A 20,389-nucleotide genomic window follows, 5' to 3' on the forward strand; every position below is an offset into this window, starting at 1 on the left:
GATTGTGTTCTAAAGATGTGAGTGGATTTACTTCATACGCTGGCGTAAATCAGGAGTGAAAAGAGTTGCACCAAATATAAAGTTGGAGTGAGTAAGATCAGGATCAGGCCCAATGAATTCACATTTATCTTTAAAAAATAAAGTATAAGAAATTCAATAAAATATCACAGGGCCAAGTCCAGCCCTCCAAGCCCCACATCCATTGCTCGCTTTCACCTGACTCCCCGCTCGCTTACACCTGTGTAACTGTTGATGTTTGTGGAATCACTCCTGATTTACATCACTATGGGAAGTGTATCCGGGCTGTTGATTTCAATGGGAGTTGTACCTGCCTTGGACCATACTTTTTATCGGATTCCTGATTTTAAGGTAAATGTTGTTATTTTTATTTTATTTTTGGCAGTTTAAAGGAAAACTTGATGCATCATCAGGTGACTTAAAAGCAAATATAATGTCATTATTTCAGATAGGAACCTTGGGAAACATTTTCAAAAGCATCTAAGTGATTTAGGAGCCTCGGTACAATTTTCAAAGTGATTTAGGCACATAGGGTTAGATTTTTAAAGGTATTGAGGCCTCAGAAGAGGTAGACAGGTGCCTACTGGGATTGTCAAAAGAACATGGGTGCTTAATACCTACTTAAATAATTGATTTCAATGACAGTTTGGTGCCTAATGTTCTTAGGTGCTTTTGAAAATCTCACTAGGCACCTATCAGCGTCTTTAGATGCATAAATGCCTTTGAAAATCTGGTCTTTAGGATCCCAAGTCTCATTGAAAGTCAATGGAAATTGGCTCCTAAGTCACTTAGGACCTTTTGAAAATGTTACCCCTACACTCGTAAAGTGTCTACTATTGTGCATATGATAGCACTCTTTAGAGCTGCAAAGCCTAGTTATCCTCAAGCAGCTATAATTAGGGTATCTCACCTATTTAAGCAGGATTATATAGAATTCTAGACAGGGAAGATAGTTTTGTAAAGTCCAGTTACTCGAGTGGATGAATGGTACACATTAGGAAGGTTCCTAGGATTCACAATAATTTGTAAAAACAACAAGGAGTCCTTGTGGCACCTTATAGACTAACACATTTATTTGGGCATAAGCTTTCGTGGGATACATTTGTTAGTCTTAGTCTCTAAGGTGCCACAAAGACTCCTCGTTGTTTTTACTGATACAGACTAACACGGCTACCGCTCTGAAACCTGTCACAATAATTTGTGTTTATCCTGCTGCATGCCTAAAAATACATCATCAATATCAACACCTAATTACTCTAATTGCAGAGTATTTTTAGTTTTACTTCTGCCTTTTTTTGCCCCACCAGAGAGAAACAAAGGAGAGAGACCCTGCAATTTTAGATTTCTAAAATTACAGGTTGAGACGACAGGAATAATTCCCACTATGGAGTGGAATTTCTCTGAGTGTCAAACAGCACCCTTTCAGATAGTCTCTGCACATTCTATGAATAAGTATAGCCACCAAGGTGGGGAGAGGAGGGGAGAGTCCCCCAAGACACAGTCTAACACAGAAAGTGATAATTTAATTCCTATTAGTGCATCCTTTAATAAATGAAAATATAACCCCATATTATTAAAACACCATAGTGCAACCGAGGAAACCCCCTATATATGTGCTTTCATTAATCAGAGCAGGGGAAGCTTCAGGGCTATATCAGCCTATGCGTACCCCACCAGCCTAAGAGTGTTGGGGAAGGTCTTACGCATCCCCATGCACTTCTCCTGATCAATGAACAGGGAGTTGGCTTTGACAGCCAGGTCATGCTCCAGATTAGATTTGGTGTGGACCAACATCTGCAAGGTGTCCTCTGCATCCCTCAGCCTCTGCTGAAGGCTCTGAATGGTGTCATCAATTTCATGGACTTCATTAACCAGGCTAGAAGACAACGACAAAAAAACAGGGTTAGTAGATTCTAGGATGGAAATAGTCCTATAACTTAGCTTTTGGTGCCATTAAATACCATCTTGGTTACATTCTGAATGTATTGCATGCACATGTTTCTGACTTAAGGCTGATCCTGGATTCCATTGAAGACAATGGTAGAATTCCTTTTGCCTTCAGTGGGGGTCCTTTAACAAACAAACTGCTCTCAAACTCTCGTGACACATGGAAACAACTCACATGACAAACAGCACCATTTAGAAAAGTGATGGAAAGCTGTGGTTTCCTGTTCTCATTTTCTTTTTCTGGGTTTTTCCTTGCTTTTACGCACACACCAGATGCAAATGTGTGTGCGTGTACGCGCGCACACAGTGTAAAGGGTGAAAAACAGCAGAATTTAAAAATTAAAGAAAAGAATATGAATGATGGATGAAAGACATTCAGGATGCCAAGAGAACAGTCAGGTGAAATAATTTTAGAGACAATGACTAAATAGAGTTTACAGTTGTCTTGCAGATCTTTACATTGACTCACTGCAAAGATTGTTAGTTATCTCAGCACACCGGCTGTATTGTAATGTACTGGGTGGCGGGTTGGGATGGTCTAGCGTTTAGGGTGTTAGTCTGGGATTTGGGAGACATCACATTCTATTCCCTGCTCTGTCACAGGCTTACTATGTGATCTTGAGCAAGTCACTTAGTTTCTCTGGGACTCTTTTTTACATCTGTACAATAGAGATAACAGCATTTCTCTAACTGACATTGTCAGGCATTTGGGGGGCTCTTTGGTTAAGTCTAAGCAGCACTATTACATGAAGGACCAGACTGAGCATGGTCCTTGCACAGATGGACTGACTAAGGGTGACTTTGTGCACAGAACTCAGGATGGACTCAGCTCTCCTGTGATAACTGACCAGAGCAGACACTCACTGCAGTACAGTTATACGGAATACAATGCAGTGTGGGGAGCCCTCGCTGCAGGGGGGGTGCGGCCCTGCCCATGTCAGATATCTGATAAAGCCACTGAATCAAGACTGGGAGTGAAATTCTGGACCTAGTGAAGTCAAATGGCAAAACTCCCACTGATTTCATCTGAGGTTGCTATTGGGAACTGGGCTGTGGAAGCCAAAAAGCTTTAGCTGGAATATCAGTGAAAAGAGACAGGCTAGGGAGGAAGTGATAGCCAAACCTCCTGCTGAAAGGACAGATCAGGCCCCAGCAGCGCCTCTGGAGACAGACTCCAAAAGGAGGAAGACCCTAGATGCCCTCCCCAGCTCTCCTCTGGGCACTAGACTCCTTTGCAAGAGGAGGTTTAGTTTTCAAAAAGAAACAGCCAAAACACTTCCACGCGTAAAATACTATTGAAGGCCCTATCCTGTCAAGTACTGAATGTCTTCAGCTAGTGCTGAAGTCAAAGGGAGTTAAGGATGTTCTGCATCTTAAAAATAGAAACATGGCCGCTCAAGAATCTTCTTTAGTGTCTCTCTTGTAAGGATGGAAACCATTAATGTTCTCCTTTGGAGGTGCAAAAATTTGCATGAGGTTAGCACCATGCCACACAAACCCTAGGAAATTAGCTCACTTGCAATTGACTTTACTACTAACGTCAGGTTTCAGGTAAGAACATAAAAATTGAGCTGTATTAACTTCTCTTTGTCATCTTGCAAACCTGTGAATGCTCCAGTGCTCTAACAGCCCTGAACATCAGTGGAATGGCTGGTGGCTTGTAACAACCACTGCATGGAATCATGTTGCCTTACACGAATCAGTAACCCTGAACTCCTGCCTTACCGTAACTGGGGGGAATCCCGGCACAGCTCCACGTTTGGCCGCCGTGTGCGCTCGTCCAGGCGGGTATGGGCCACCTTTAATGGTGGCCCTTTGTCTCTGATGGCTTTTCGAATGGCTGCTATCGTCATCTCTGTTTGGAAGATTTCTTGTAGCGTCTAAGATTAAACAAAACCAACATATACAAATGAATGTTGCTATTTAGAGAATAGATTTTTGTGTTTTCTCTTTTCCCCTCAAAATTCCATCACGTAGCAGGAGATCCTAAATTCAACAAGCAGCCAACATTATACCCAATACAACCTCTGTCTTTTACACTACGCTGGCTGACAGGTTTACGTTTTGATCCATATTCACAAGCAAGGAGAAAGAGAGGGAAATGGCTTGCTGGGAGAATAATATTTACAAAGGTGGCATTGATATTGGGCTCTCTCCAATTCCCACTGACGTCACTGGCTCCCCTGCTAATGGCCAGAATGGGAGCAAGATCAGATGCACACAAAACTACAGAACTCCTGCCAACAGGGTGAGGATCTTCTTTTTAAGGCTTATCTTTAGAGAAGGAAGCAGCTTCTAGTTCTGACTGTCCTCAGGGCTGGATTAAGGTTACGAGGGGCCTAAGGCTAATGGGAGGAAACGGCCTAAGTATGAATTACTTATTGCAAAAAATTATGAAGTCATCAAACATTTCTTTACATACATATTTACATATTATTTGTTTATGTAAAATTAACAAAAGTTTATTCTACTCTCACGACACCCCATTCTTCAAACAGATACTTCTGAGTAAGAGGTAGCATGGAGGGTGGAGGGTGCTACGCTGTCCTTCTCTTAGGTCTCCTTCCTCCTAGGTAGTGGAGTACTCATCTGCATGAGGATGAACACTGCAACATCCCCATCCTGCTCACCTCTTCCAACCTTGTGCTTCTACCCTAAGCTCTCCACATGGCACAGTGCAAAGCCAAGCCCTACAGGTGTTTCCCCAAGCTATGGACTCTACACATATCCTATCTCACTCTGACTGCAGTCTGGGAGGCAGCCAGCTTTTATTATGTAAAAGAAAACCACTCAGGTGTGAAATCCAGTGAAGTAGAGGAAACAGTAATGGGAAAATTACATTTTAGGTTGTCTTGTTCTGAAAGCTGCCTCCCAGTGTTGCACTGGCTGAGGACAATGAATTACTGTTTTCATACTGAACCCAAATATTATTTGTGAGATGATATCCAGTTTGTGTAGTTAATTGCCAGTGATTCACCACATCAGGCCATTCTGTCCCCAAGCTCTTCCACAATTAGAATCATAGAATAGAATCATAGTACTGGAAGGGACCTCGAGAGGTCATTTACTCCAGTCCCCTGCACTCATGGCAGGACTAAGTATTATCTATTCTAGAATGTGTGATCAGCAGCTCTGACAGGAGGTTTTTTAAGCAAGAGTTCTGTGTGCACCAGCCCCCTACATCCGATGAAGACAGCTGTAGCTCACGAAAGCTTATGCTCAAATAAATTTGTTAGTCTCTAAGGTGCCACCAGTACTCCTTTTCTTTTTGCGGATACAGACTAACACGGCTGCTACTCTGAAGCCCCCTACAGTTTGCATTTGTTTGTTTTAAGCTTTCTGTAAGCAAAAGGTAACAGTTAGAAGGGATACAGATCTTTAGATGGTTGCCAGCCCAGTCAGAATATTTAGCACTTCTGTACTATGTTGGCTCTTCAGAATCACTGTACAAACATTAAACAAACTTAATCTAAAGTTTGAATGACTAGGAGTTGACAAAACAGAGCTATTCCCTGTTGTGTTCTCTGCCCCCCTGAACAAAAAGACTTCACTGAAAATCAGCATCTTAAAAGAACCGTTAAGGATCTTTTTTCCTTAAAGTGCTCAGAGTTTAGGGGAGGAAAGTGAGATTCTGCTTATAGCAGGTGTAAAAAAGCAGAAGGGACCAAAATCTATTCTTGGGAGAAAATCTGTTCTCCCCGAAGTCAATAAGACTCCACAGGTGTCACTGTCAGCAGGAATTGGCCTGTGTTCTCATTCCCGTCTCAAATCACATTCCATACCCGACACTTTCCACTTGGGAAGAAGTTAGTTTGAGTTGGGGCAGAAAAATGAAGGCTAACTTCAGGTTTATTTAGCTTTAAGTTTTTGGAATGAAACTCAAAAGAAATCAAATGTGAGGTACTTTTATGATGGATTGAGCTGTTAGAGAACCAGCAAATGGACAGAACCTGCCTTTAGCCTATTCAGCCAGTCTTTCTATCATAGCCTGCTAAGAAGTGGATTTAAAATCCTTGAGGGAGGGGGAGGGAGAAACCCACAACATTGTGTGCTGAGCTTCCTCCAGTGCTTTTGCAACCCCTTAAAAGTACAAAGATGCGTTGGCCTGTGGAACTAGACTGAGCATGAGGAAAGAACTTGGTTGCCAGTACAGAAAAATACATCAAAGAAAAAAATTGGATTTCTTTGATTTTTAGTACAGTTCAATACAGTATTGAACACAGTGCATCATACATCTGAAGCCCCTTGATGGAAGATACTGTAAAAGTTAAAGTGCTGATATCCAGAATGGGATGTTTTGTTTTGTTTTTCCTACAAATGTGTGGGAATTCATTCCTTATACATGGGAGGGACAATAATTCTGGCTGGACAATGCTAGCTCAAACTACACCCATGGTCGGCACGGGTTCCCGTGGTAACTGGATTTTTAGTGTCCGGTCACCAGTGTTAACCAGATACCTGGCAGTGTTCCTGCAGCGCAGGGAGACACAGCAGGCTGCCGGCTGAGCTCCTTCCAAGCCACAGGGGGCTGCTTTGCCTTTCCTGCTGGCAGAGGAGTGCTCCATCAGGGCTACAAGAGCAAGCTCGCTCCTCCTCACCCAGCCTGGCCACACCCCCTGCCTGACCAGTAGGACCTAAAGAATAGGAGGGCCTAAGGCTATATCCTTATTAGCCTAATGGTTAATCCGGCCCTCTTCCCTAGTGGCGATGCCAGCGGAAACTAGGTTTTGGAATACAGCAGTAGGTCTACTGGACTCTGGGTTCCTAAGGCTACTTGTTTCTTGTCCACCAGCAGAAACCAAGAAGGACTATAAAAGGATTCTACTCATAGGCATAGTTTGGCTTCTATATTGGGGGGGGGGGCGCAGAGATCCAGTCAAACTAATGGGGCCGCACGAGGGGGGGCAAATTCTGTGCCTGCCTGAGGCTTGCAGTTGCGGGGCCAATGCTCACCCTATCCCTACCCCAAACTATGCCCATGGTTCTACTGGAGCCTGCTAGACTTTCCACTGGCCTGATTTCAAGAACCATTCCAGGGACAAGGATCGTTCAGATGGAGCATGGCAAAATTATACCTCCCATCGCTAGCTAATCTCCCTGCTTCCCAGTGAGCATTCACCCTGAACAAGAGCAGATGTCAGTGGGGGGCAGCTTTGCGTTCCCCTGGGAACGCCATAGGGGTTCTGCCATGAAAGGGTACAAAGGCAGCGCACTGAACCCATGCCAGAGGCCCTAGCCATGGTCACACCCCTGCCAGCACCATCACTTTTGGGGCTGTGCTCGTCCTCTGCGGGCTTCCTGGAAGAAGAGAGACTGTGGTGGCACGATGCTGCCTTCATCTCCCATTCAGGGAACTTTATGCCCCTCAGGGCTCCCAGCCAGGTCTCTGATGGCAGAAGTCAGCACAGACGAGTGGTCCCCAAATGTTTTCAGTGGCGCCCCCCACCCCCCCAAAACACCTGGTCCATGCTCACCTGGAGCCGCAGTCGGGGGCTGGGAGCAGGACCAGAGCCAGGGCCATGGCTGGGGCTTGGGTCGAGGCTAGAGGCGAGGCTGGGGCACTCCTTCCCCACACCCCATGGGGGCTGAACCGAGTCCTGCCACCCCGTGAACGTTCTTCTGCAACCCCCTGGGGGGGGCTGCACCTCAAAGTTTGGGGACCACTGGCATAGACCCTGAGCTGAATGGAGCCAGGGGTATTTGGCCTCTATTTAGAAAGTCACCCCTGCTGTAACTCCACTGAAGTCCATCACATCACAAGGATGAATTTAGCTCAGTGGACATAATGCTGCTGTCTCTTGGATCTTAAAATGAAGCATTACTAAGATCTCTTGGTGCTGTCATCTTGTCAGCGAATGTTTTATAAGGAGCCCTCTATACAATTAACAGTTAAAATTAGCTTTTGCCATGAAAGTGGAATAGCCAGGCTGAAATACGGTCCCATCAACCATCAGAGTTTAGAGCCTGATCCAGCTTTGATTAAGTTCAGTGGAAGACTCCTATTGACTTCAGTAGCCATTGGATCAGGCCCTTCATGAGCATGTCCCTGGAAATAACTTTCCCACATGATCTACCTGTATCAGACAAGATGTCCCTTTACCCTACTCTCAGTTTATTCTCCACTTGATTCAAAACACCAAAAACATCCTTGGTATTCGAAGAAATTTCTGCTGTGAATGTGAAGCACCAATATTAAAGGCAACCCTTTCAGGGGAAGAAGGGGTTCTATGAAATGTTACAAAGGCATCCAGTTGATGGACCTAAGTACAGCAATTAGAAAGTTTATGAAGCTGTTGGATTGCTGGCTAATTGGGAGAAACAAACAGGCAATTTTATTAGCTAAAAAATCACAGTGGCTTTTTCAGCTTCTCAAGAAATGACAAGAACTAACAAACAATTTAACAAATACACATGAAAATGCTACTTCAGACAAAATAGAATGTTGTTCAGTAGTTCTGGTCAAAAATTTCCAAATTTCAAGTTTTCAATGAAATATTTTGTCAAAATTTTGCATTTCAACCAAAAAAAAAAAAAGGCAACAAATAAATACATTCAACATTTTTGTGAAATGTTTCCCCCCATTTTTTGACCAGCTCTATTGTGAAGTTAAAGAATCTAATCTGTGGCTCCAATTTATAAGCAACAACCTTGAGGAAAACTTAGAAAGTTCAGATTTAGGTTAGATATTAGGAAAACAGCACTGACTATATAGATAGTTAAGCACTGGAACAGGTTACTAGGGAGGTTGTGGAATTCCTATCATCAGTTTTTTTAAAGAACAGGTTAGACTAACACCTGTCAGGGATGGTGTAGGTTTACTTAATTCTCCCTCAACACAGAGGGGATGGTTTAGATGACTTCTTAAAGTCTCTTCCAGCCCTACTGTTCTATGATTACCTTAGCCAGGTGTGTCTGGATCTTATTTTTGGCATCCGCTGTCTCAGAGATGCGATTAGTGAACGCGACGTTCCCTCTGTTGAACTGGTTCCACATCTCATTTGCAGTCACAACCAGCAAGTTTTCAATATCATCCCTCAGTTTGGAGGAGGCAGCTCGTTCACTCTGGGAGCGTAGAATATTATCATCTGTAAACTTGGCCCAGGACTCTGGCACAGAGATCCTTGGAAAAACAAAACCAGAGGCATGCAATAGCATAATGTAGCTGAGGCTGACTACAGGCAACTGCATATCCTATTAGGGAGGAAGTTGGATTAAAAAATTATCCTTGCTGGAATCTGTGATCCTGACTCTGACGCATAAAAATTAGAATATCCGGATACAGTATATTCAATAACACTGATCATTCAGAAAAATATAAAGTCTGCCATATTCATGAAAACAGCTCTGACATGTTATGCAGGCTACATGTACATAGTCTTAAATGGTGACTTTTGGATCATGTTAAAGATTTTAATAAAACCACGTATTTCTAAACAGTTTGAGTATGTTCAAGCTTCAGGGGACAAAAGTTATAATCAACTCACTCCAGCCGGTAAGATTTATAGCAACGTCACACTGAATAAATAGTACATGTAGTTCGTCCTAGTCATTTCTATTTATTCAGAGTGAAATCCATCCCTGTACAAAGGGCCAGAACAAGGCTGATGCAACCCTTAAATCCCAGGTAAGCCCCATTTCAGACATGCCAGCCTGCTGCACATCTCATCCACCTTCAGTGAATTTGATCAGCTTTGGGCTTCATTCATTTTCGTCGTTATTCTGTTGCACATCCAAATTCCTCTGGCCCCAGTAGGGAGGTAATTAATCAACATTTAAAGATTAAAAAATCTATTCCAGCCCACGAAGTACATGTGTGCAAGTGAACATTAAAATGTACTCCTTTAGCCCTCCACCAGCTATGGTAAAACCACCCACGTACTGATTTATATCCTCATTCATTCACTGCAGGGCCAAGGCTGACTAATGAAGAGCAGAACTGTATCTCAAGATCAATGCTCTTCTTTTCACTTCGTTCCCATTTTGTTTATATTATGCCCATTACCAGGTCTTCTTTGGGCGGCAATCAAAACCAACAGTCGTTGTCTAAGTGAAGGTTGTAATTCAGATTTAGTGTGCTATAGATCAATGCTGACTTATATAGATATAAAATATATATAAAAATATTTGAAAAATAAATGTGAAGTTTAACAACTGCATCACAGACCAATAGCTAATACATGCATGTTAAACCCAACAATGTCACTTTAAATTAAGGCTGAGATTTTTTCAAAGCCGCCCAAGGGATTTGGACACAGAATCACATTAATTTTACTCAGTTGAGTTTCTAAATCACTTAGGCAGCTTTGGTATTCTCAGCCTGAGTGTCTCAAATTAGGCTTTAGATGAACTTTACTTTTCCTTTCTTCTTCTGTCTGCTGCCTCCGTTCTACCTCTCCCGTGCTCAAACTCGCAATCTCCCTCCTTTATCATACAGGAAGACTTATATCCTGCCCACACTGTAATCTTTTGGTTACAGTGCACTCAACAGAGTCATTATACACTTAACAGACTGTACAGTTTCCACTGATTGTTAAAACATGTGCGCTAAAACGACACGTGGCTGTGGTCTGTGTGTATTGGGGGAGGGCACGTAGCAGCCCATAATAAAGGGAAAGCTGACCTCTCCTGAGAGAACCATCTCAGTAGTTTCGGCCAAAGGCCTGGATCATGCAGGTAGAACTTTTTCTATCCCGTGTCCCAAACAGCTTGAACATAATTCTCAAGATGTACTTACGTAGCATCAACCCGCTCCACTCCTCTGTAGTAACTGATGCCATCAGAAGTGTTCCTTAGATGGTGACACTTGTCATCGATCCGGTGAGCTGTTTGCTTATCACTGAGGTCTTTCTCCAGCTCGTGCTGGGCTGCCCTGTCGGATCTGTAACATCAGAAAAACCATTATTGCAGAGTAAATAAAAATGAGCATAACAGGCCACATCTCCAGCTCTGGGCAGTCCCCTTCTGCACTACTCCAACTAGGCAAAGGGGACTTAAAGCTGCTCTAATGGGTCCGAGAGATGATGAGGGGGCAGAGCTGATGTAACGGACCCTAATGGACAAATCCATGGAGTAGCCCTGCAGGTACTTAACACCAGAGGCCAGTTCAATTCCCAGCTAGCCCGAGAACTGGGGGGAAACAGAAGAGCGGTTCAGAGGTACCTTTACTTATCCCATCATCCCACCTGACGTCAAGCACAAGATTGCTAGTATTTACTTAGCATAAGAATATAAATTCAAAAGAAATGGGAAGAGTTTACTATTTCTGAATGACCCGAACAGGAAGAACATGCCTGTGAGAAGGGGATATAATGACACCTTCCACTTTTGTAGCACCTTTCACCTGCTCATCTCTAAGCACCATACAAACATGGATCAATTCAAGCCACATGAGACCCCCGTGAGCGAGATAAGTGCTGTCCCTATCTTCAGGTGAGGAAAATGAGGCATAAGATCACATAGCACCTCAGTGGTAGAGCAAGGAGTAAGAACCAAGTCTCTTGACTCCTAGTAAAGTTCTTTAATCGTTAGATGATGATACTTCCTGTAATAAATGTATGTATGTAATAAATGAAGGAACGATCTGGTAGCTTCAAAATATCCCTGGCCTGTTTCATGTATCCCTTTAGAAGGGCATTTCAGGCCAGATGGTCTAAAGATCACAGCTTCCATTTACGCACCAAAACAAATGGCCAGATTTCCAAGAGAGCTCAGCACTTTGGGTGAATGAGCTCTTTTGGAAACCTTGCCCTAGGTTCACAGCAAATATTTCTTACCCATGGTGGAGTATCTCTCTAAGTGAAGCTACTCTTATTAAAAAACAACACTGCATCATACCCTTTGGGTCTACACCGACTTGTTCAACAATTAGATCAAATTTAAACAAGAGCTGAGCAATTGTTAAGTGTGCGAGACATTTCTCCCCCATAACCTGTATTTTTTGAGGGGGGAGGGGATTTGCTGAGGTATTTACATTAGAAATTAGAATATAATGCTACTAAGAAAAGTTGAGGTGAAACTCTTCCTTACGCAAGCTGGGCTATCGCCTTATCCAGGTGGCGTTTCATCCTCTCCTGACACGACTTGATGACGTCAACTTCCTGGTCAATTGACAAAAATCAAAATTCCGTCAATGTCCTTGCTTATGAATTCAGGTAACTTTCATTCTGAGACTCACCCTCATGCTCCTATGTGGCCTCTTTGAACTCGAGGTTTAGACATGCAGCAGTAACCCCGTGCTGTGTGCCTGCTACTCCTTACTTCCCAAGTGAGCGTGCAGGAAGTGTGGAAGGAGTAAGCAAAGCCTTGGCTTCATCCCTCCCACACACTGTGCAGTGCAGCTGAGCCAGCACAATAGATGCGCAGTGATGAGGAAGTAACTTTAGTCCTGTTCTCGGCTCTGCCCTGACTTGCGGTGTGAATTTAAGCAGTCACTGCTTGGGCCCAGTAAGAAATTCCTGCCCCGCTGGAGCAAGCTGGGTGCAGGGAGGAGCAATTGCATCCTTGGGCGGCTCCTGGTATGGGGCAGCTATGCACTGCCCCTGATCCAGGTCAGGCTGTTGTTCACAGTCGAGCCCGACATGAAATGTCTTTGTTCACACACAATGAAACACACACTCTGCATGGAGATAGCACCTTCCAGCTGAGGATCTTAAAGGACTTTGCAGATGTTCCTTATGCATGTGAATTGTGGCTAGTCTTTATGTGATAGGTAAGGTGCGGGAAGGAATAAGGTGCCCCCCCACATACTTGGGGGGCCTGCATAAGGGCTACTATTAAGTTACCCCCAGTCAGGGGACAATTCACTGATAAGGGGGTAGAAAAGTGCAGAGAGGGGCAGGGAACAGATGGAACCATGGCTCCATCCCCCACTGTGTACAAGCCAATATATTGCACTCCTCATGGGGTATTGCAGTTACCCCCACCAGCATAACTGAGGAGCTCTGACCAGCATCAGACTCCTGGTGGGCTTGTCTTCATTACAGTTGTGTTAAAACATGACCCTGAGGAGTCAGACTAGCTAATATGATGCTGAGCACGGAATTGCGGTCAGTGTTGACAAGTTACACTCAGCATCCTGCCCGCTAGTCTGGAGTATACCCTAATGAAGGCAAGGCCTAGATAGAATGTCACCCAATGCTTCCCCTTTTAATTTACATGAGTTTACTCAGGCCGACCGTTCATCTGATCACCCTCTACACACTGGGGTTTGAATTTCACATTAGTCCCATGGATTTCCAACCACTGTACCCTACTTGCTGTCTTTGGCAACTGATCTAATTTTCATCATTGTACTTGGGTGCAAGGCATTTATTATGTACCTCCCTACCACATGGCAGGGACAGCTAATTCTACGATGACAGAAGCACGCTCCCATGTTTCTAGCTGAACATGCCACAATGATACATAGCTATTCATAGTCTGAAATCAAAAAGGTATTTTCTTTGAAGTCACAAGCCACTTGGTCACTTGTTCCTCAGTGAATGTCAACTTATATAGGCAAGTAATACACAGACATACTCAGGGCTGGCTCCAGCGTTTTTGCTGCCCCAAGGGGCAAAAAAACCCAAAAAACTTGCCGCTGAACAGGGAGGTGGAATCCTGCCTGCCGAACAAGAAAGCAGAGTGATGGTGCGGCCGCCGAATTGCCGCTGGCGACGGAAGAAGAGTCGTGTCCCTGCCACCAAATTGCTGCCGAGTGCGAAACGCATTGTGACGGAGCGGCCACCGAATTCCCGCCGCCGCGGGTGGATTGCCTCCCCAAAGCCTGACGTCCTGCCGCCCCTTTACATTTGCTGCCCCAGGCACCTGCTTGGTTCGCTGGTACCTGGAGTCACCCCTGGACATACTGTATCTAGGGAATGCCTTCATCATAAGGAAACAACACATTCCTAACAGAGAGTATCACATTGAAAATGTAACCACTGAATAGCTGTGTCCCCTTATAATGCATTGGAATTGGGAAGTAGCTCTTTAAATAGTTTGTAACACCTTTAGTGGTGCTCTCTGTGTTTCAGAAGCCACCAGCACCCTGCCAGAGCAGCAGTGTATGTGTACTGCTAGGCTTTGTATGTTGATGGATGTTTATTAAACATAATTATGTGCACCCCACTGGGTTCCTTTATATTATATTTGTGGTGTAAAAATCAAACGACAACAATTGCAATGAAGATGGAATCCTAATCCAAAAGTTCAGTGAAATAGGGAGCGATTGCAGAGGCCTCATGAAACTGAAACTGCAGCCTCAGGTACTGTGAGTGAACTGCTCATTGAGAGAATTTTTTTTCACATGAGTCAGGTCCCCAAAAGTCATGAGCTTGTATTAAAAAAATCGAGATTCAGTTCTTTTTATTATTATCTTCTGGGTTCTGAGGCTTGAGATGCACAGTTGGCTCATGTTTTCCAGCTTTCCTCCATTACCATGAGGGCTCAGAACTTGTTTTGAAAAACGATGAAATTTTAGATTCAAACCTAATCACCTGCCTCTAGGTGCTGGGGCTTTCAGAAACATAGCAAATATTGTGAGCCTCCTGCAAAATCACAAGAGTTGGCAACAAAGGCCCCTCTTCTCCTTTCACCGAGTTAAAGGCAATAGCATAAGTTAGAAAGAATTTCCATTATTTGTATTGCAGTAGCACCTAGGAGCCCTAGTACAGGACCCCATTGTGCTAGGTGCTGTACAAACACTGAACAACAAGATGGTTTCTGCCCCAAGGGGTTTACAATCTAAGTATAAGCCAAGAGAGACAGACATCTCTCTCTAATATCTTAGGACTGACATGGCTACAACTATACTACATTGGACCTCCTACAGTATGTCATGGTGCAGCTACCTCATGTGTCTCTCCAGAAGCCGATTACCCACTTTTCCTATGACAGACAGACCGACCTTCTCTTTGTGCTGGGTCCTGGCTTCTTTATTTAATGGACAGTGGGGGACAAATGCGCAAGCTTTCTAAAGAAGTTCCACTTGCAGGTAGAGACCAGCCCTGGAAGATTTCAACCCCAAAGATGAAAGTCTTTGAGTACTAGAGCAAGTGGGTTACAACAGGAACTAATCTGCAACCTTGACTACAGCAGTTCTTAGTGGAGTACCTTCTACCCTCCTTATCAGACTGATAGTTAGAGTTTCCTCTTTATGATGTATTTAGTCTCTGTTCTGTTATCTGAAGGAAAATGTCTTGTGTAACTGACTTGGTATGTTAAATGTAATATTATGAGTGGGTGGGGGCCAACATAAAGAAGCCTTGTCATCCAACCTCATCAGATATCTGAATTAAAATGGTTGGTTAAATGTTTTGGTGACTCAGTGTTAGCGCTGAAGGTGCTCAGAAATTGTACAACAGGATGGATGGATGGATAGAGGGGTGTGTAAGAAGAGAGATAGGATAGAGCAAGCCTGATCTAAAGCCTACTGCAGCTGCAGCCAATGTGAGTTTATTGATTTTAGTTAGTATGTTTTATGCTTCGCTTAACAGGTAGTTAGTGCTGCTGGATCAGCCCCTCCCACGATAAAACCTTCAGGAAAGGAGCTGTCCTATTGTCATTTGTGCTGGAATGCGCCTTGATGCCTGCCCCGAAACCTGGAAGATCCCCAGCACTCTGTGGGAGGTCAGACTATCCACACAGAGGCTCCATTCCTCTAAGCTGGCACTGCACTGCCAGTTGCCCCTTGCCTTGCTAGTACAGCCACATTACCAGAGATTCTCTCTGGAAGTGGCTGGCCCCGCGCGGCCCCTTAAAGGAGGATCATCATCAAGGAATGGGCCTCAGGCTGAATCCTCTTTCCTTACATCCAGAGGTGAAAGTAAGCTGGCACCGTATGGTATGGCATACCGGCAAGAGCCAGTACACAGTTGACCATACCTGCAGGGGCAGCTTCCTCAGGCCGGTGATTTAAAAGAGCCCTGGCCCCTGAAATTGCCGCGAGAGCCCCGCTGCCGGAGCCCTGGGGTAGCGGCGGCGGCAGGGAACCCCAGGGCTCCAGCAGTGATATAAAAGCCCCGGATATTTAAAGACCCTGCCTCTTCCGGTTGAGGCACCACCCCTTCTGGTTGAGCCCCGCCCCACTCAGGACCCCGGCCCTGTGTACCGGTAAGTCCCTTAAGTTACTTTCACTCCTTCTTACATCAGCTCTGCAGAGAGCTGATGTGTTTCCCAGCCCAGCCCCTGAGTGGATCTCCTCCGTGGAGTTGGAGGAAAGGGTAGATGGTGCTGCAGAGGCAGCTGAACCCCACCATTCCATATGGGAAGGCCGATGACTGCATGGAGCGGGTCCCCTCCATGAGTGGATCTTGGGGACAAGATCTGGACCTAGTAAGTATAAGGAGAAATTATGAGGACATAGGTCATGTGTTAAAGTACAACACTGGGTACTGTTGGTCAGCATGGAGCTGTCTTTGCAGTTAAGTGCTCCATTCCCTAGTTAGGCTGTTACATAAACTTACTGTCAACAGCTGTTTTTCCACATCATCATGGACTAGGTCGATTCCCATCCTCTTCTCTCGATGAAGTAAGCACTCTTGGGCTACCTGTTTGGTAAATAAATATAGCTGTCAACTATAAGATGACCAATAAAGTTACACCAGAGAACTCTGGAAAAGTTCCAATTGCTTAACATTCATGCTGTTCAAAGCTAGATGTTTATCACACTGCAATATTCAGTAGTGGCAGTAAATCTTTGCACTTAGAATGGGAATTTTTCCTTTGGAACATATCTTCTCTGGGGTGTCATGAGAAAATGTCATATGTGGAGAAGGGTCATCTTTTAAGACATGCAAGCCATTCAATACAAAAGTAACTATTTGCCATATGCTGGTGTGTTACTGATAATAAACAGCCAAGCTAAAATATCCAAGTGATCAAAACATAAAGGAGCACATACATCCCTTTTCAGAGTAGCAGCCGTGTTAGTCTGTATTCGCAAAAAGAAAAGGAGTACTTGTGGCACCTTAGAGACTAACAAATTTATTTGAGCATAAGCTTTCGTGAGCTACAGCTCACTTCATTGGATGCATTCAGTGGAAAATACAGTGTAGCACCAGTTGAACTCAGAGATGAATTTAGCCTGATCTGAGCCTTGCAATAAAACATGGTAAATTGTGACCTTAATTAGGATTTTTGATGTAGCGCATGAGAAAATATTTAGTTAAGTAAATACTGTTCCTAAGTGCGCAACAGGCATTGGATAGGAAATGTATCAGATGTCAAGGGCTTTGTTTATCTCCAGCTTGGCTAAGGGCCTCTTAATAAAAGACATTCAGCCATAACGGAGCTCAAATGAAACTTAATTAGACATTTGAATGGCTGCAGATGGGGAACTGATAGGCTATAATACAACACAGCATTTATCAATGAAACTGATACTTACCTGGAGAGGACCTTCTGTTTCAGCCAAGGCCCTTTCCAATCGTTTCTTCATGTCTGTAAGAGCATTGGTCTCCCCAATCATTTCATCTATCTCGTGGTTGAGCTCTGATTTCCAAAATGCTATATCATTGACCCGTTCTCCCAGATTTTTGGTAGTGTCTGTTTGGGTTTTCCTTGTTTGCTGATCTTTGTCCTGGATCATGCGGGATGTGTCCACTCTTAGCCTCTCTGCGCTGTGCCGGGATGTCTCTGACTCTTTGTAATTGGTCAGGTTGGATCTATACCAGTCATCAGGGGTATACCTGGTGAAAAGCGCTGTTCTATTGGAAACAAAGGGAAGCATCTTGCTTTGGGTTAGCCCTTGGGAGCTTTTGGAGAAGGGAGCCAAAGTAGGAGTGATGGCTGCTACTTTATAATAAGTGCTGGGTCGCCATGGAAGGCTCAAGCTATGGGTCAAAGAGTAGTGAGGGAAACGGTTCTTATAGCTCGATGCCATGGTGCTGATAGCTGGTAGGAAGTTAGTTGGTGTTGGTCTTGGGTGGGCATAAGTTGCCGTTAAAGTAGAGCCTACAAGCTCCATGATGGAAAACTGCTATTCGCTTTTACTTCCTGCATAAAACAAACACAAAAAGACAACAGAGAATGATCTCATTTAGCAAAGTCCCACTTAGACGTAACAACACCTCTTCCATAAACACATGCAACTCATAATAAAAACACTAACGTGTACAATAGTTGAGTAGCAAAAAGACAGGCCTAAAACTCTCAAAAGCAAAGCCCTATCTCACAGTGCTCCATATATTTGGATACAGGAGGATTGAAATTTCCTAGGTCTGGTCTACAGCAAAAAGTTAGCTTGAACCAGCTACGCCACTCAGGGGTGTGAAAAATCCACCCCCCTGAGCGATGTAGTTAAGCCAACTTAACCCCCAGTGTAGATAGTGCTAGGTCAGGAGAAGAATTCTTCCATCAGCCTAGCTATCACCTCTTCGGGAAGTGGATTACCTACTCTGATAAGAAAACTGCTTCCACTGGCGTAGGTAGTGTTTACACTGAAGCGCTACAGCAACACAGCATCTGAAGTGTAGACAAGTACTTAGTTACTGCTCAATGTCACTTATTGAATTGAAGCAAAGGCCATATTGTGCCATGACTTTTTAAGCAGAACACCCTACTGAGGAGAATAGAAAGTTCGGCTTAAAAACTGATGGCATTACACACTCCCAAATCTTTACTACTGTCCATAATGCAGAGTTAACGGAAGTGCAGAAGCAAGAGCTGTATTTCATTCTGCCTCATTTATCATCAATAGGTCCTGATTCTGCAAACCCTTACATATTATTATTGCCCTGGTATCTAGGAGCCGCAGTCATGGGACCAGGACCCGTTGTGCTGGGAGTTGTACAAAACACAGAACAAAAGGACAGTCCCATCCCCAAAGAACTTACAATTTAATTATAAGAGAGGAGACAACTGGAGGATACAGATACAGACTGGGGAGCCAAGGAAACAATGTGTTTTATTTTACTTATCTGAGTAACCCCATTAAAATCAATAGGGCTACTCAGATACTTTAAATTAAGCATGCACATAAGTGTTTGCAGGATTGGGACCATAGGGACAAACCCACACATTTGGTTTTCAGTAGAAGCAGTCTCTTCCTCATATCTGCCTAGGGTGTACAGGGCAGAAACTGCACGTAACTCCTAGTTTCAACATCTGCAATAATGAGCAACAATATACCAAGCAGAAAGAACATAAGCTCCACTTTCAGAACCTAAATGCAGTGTTGCTAAGGTGGAGCAAGGCAAGCAAACATCTTTTTTTGACTTGCAAGGAGAGAAAATTTGATGTCAAAGTCACCAACGTAGAATAAATATTCTTGAAAAGAGAAAAAAGAATAATTACCTGAAGGTCAGACTTTTCACTCTTAACCATTGTTACACTTCAAAAGTCATTTCAATAAACTTTCCCTCACTGTCACCCTGGAGTGAATGACCCCACAGGAGGGTTTTCCGGGGGGGGGGGGGGGGAAGGAAGGGAGAGGGGGAATTTTGTTTCAAGTAACTGCATACTGTACTGTGTTTGCTATTGTTCTTTTCACTTTGAGGTCATTAGCTAATTGTGTGTCAGTAATACAAAACTCATGGCACTCGAAAGGTAAATATTTACTTGTATACAATACCCATAATCCATTCACAAACACACTGAGGGGTATGTTGTGCTGATAGGGCATTCTCTTATGGTTACAAGAGTTGATTGCTGGTTTAAATAAAAGGGATTTTTGGCTGCCCTAGAGAGATAGTGGCAGCTCCAGTAGTTGGAGCAACGGTCTGCAGGAAGATGATGGACTCAACAAAGCTACAGTATTCGTAGGAATTCAAGATAGAAAATGTGTTCTCCAAAATTTCTTCCTTACAGTTAAATAAAAACCCTTCACATATTAAACCTGTTCCAATATTCATATTGTACAAACATCAATACGTTTATTTTTTGATGTACTTGTATTGGGTAACTCCTAGGAGCCCTGTAACGGCCCCTTGTGGGAGGTGCTGTACAAACACGGAACAAATGGACAGTCGCTGTCCTAAGGGATTTATAGTCCAAGGGTACGTCTTCACTACAGCTGCTACAGGGGCACAGCTACAATGCTGCAGCTACGCCACTGCAGTGCCGCGGCACAGACACTTCCTACAGCAACAGAAGGCGGTAGCTAGGTTGATGGAAGAATCCTTCTTTTGACCTAGCTGCGTCTACACGGGGGTAGGTCAACCTAACTATGCTGCTCAACAGGCGCCATTTTTCACAGGCCTGAACAACATGGCTAAGTCGATCTCATTTTTAGGAGTATACCAGGCCTAAACAGTAAAGGTCCTGATTCAGGAAAGGGTCCCTGCTCAGGAATGGTGCTTAGCCTGAAGCATGCACTTAAATCCTATTGAAGTCAATGGGACTTAAGCACTTACTTCATGTTAAGCATGTGCTTAAGTGCTTTCCTGAACAGGGATAGATATAAGCACCTACTGAGGTGTTTTTCTGAGTCAGGACCAAAGAGGAA

At 44.0% G+C, this 20,389-nt stretch overlaps 1 protein-coding gene across 6 annotated transcripts in view; it reads right to left on the minus strand.

Annotated features, from left to right (window-relative positions):
• Positions 1 to 1,533: 1,533 nt before the first annotated feature.
• TEKT3 (tektin 3) overlaps positions 1,534 to 20,389 on the minus strand; it is a 35,164-nt gene continuing 16,308 nt past the window's right edge. For 5 of the 6 annotated variants that reach the window (XM_043528474.1, XM_043528473.1, XM_043528471.1 and 2 more), the window contains exons 2-8: positions 17,333 to 17,940; positions 16,410 to 16,493; positions 11,992 to 12,062; positions 10,700 to 10,843; positions 8,863 to 9,085; positions 3,691 to 3,845; positions 1,534 to 1,894 (exon numbers count right to left, since the gene is read on the minus strand). In XM_043528474.1, coding sequence (XP_043384409.1) covers positions 1,678 to 1,894; positions 3,691 to 3,845; positions 8,863 to 9,085; positions 10,700 to 10,843; positions 11,992 to 12,062; positions 16,410 to 16,493; positions 17,333 to 17,911 — 1,473 coding nt within the window. In that variant the 5' untranslated portion in view covers positions 17,912 to 17,940 and the 3' untranslated portion in view covers positions 1,534 to 1,677. Of the gene's footprint in view, positions 1,895 to 3,690; positions 3,846 to 8,862; positions 9,086 to 10,699; positions 10,844 to 11,991; positions 12,063 to 16,409; positions 16,494 to 17,332; positions 17,944 to 20,389 lie in introns of all 6 variants that reach the window. The other variant, XM_043528472.1, reaches the window with a different exon arrangement.

The sequence above is a fragment of the Chelonia mydas genome, chromosome 14, assembly GCF_015237465.2.
Source record: "Chelonia mydas isolate rCheMyd1 chromosome 14, rCheMyd1.pri.v2, whole genome shotgun sequence".
Taxonomy (NCBI): domain Eukaryota; kingdom Metazoa; phylum Chordata; order Testudines; family Cheloniidae; genus Chelonia; species Chelonia mydas.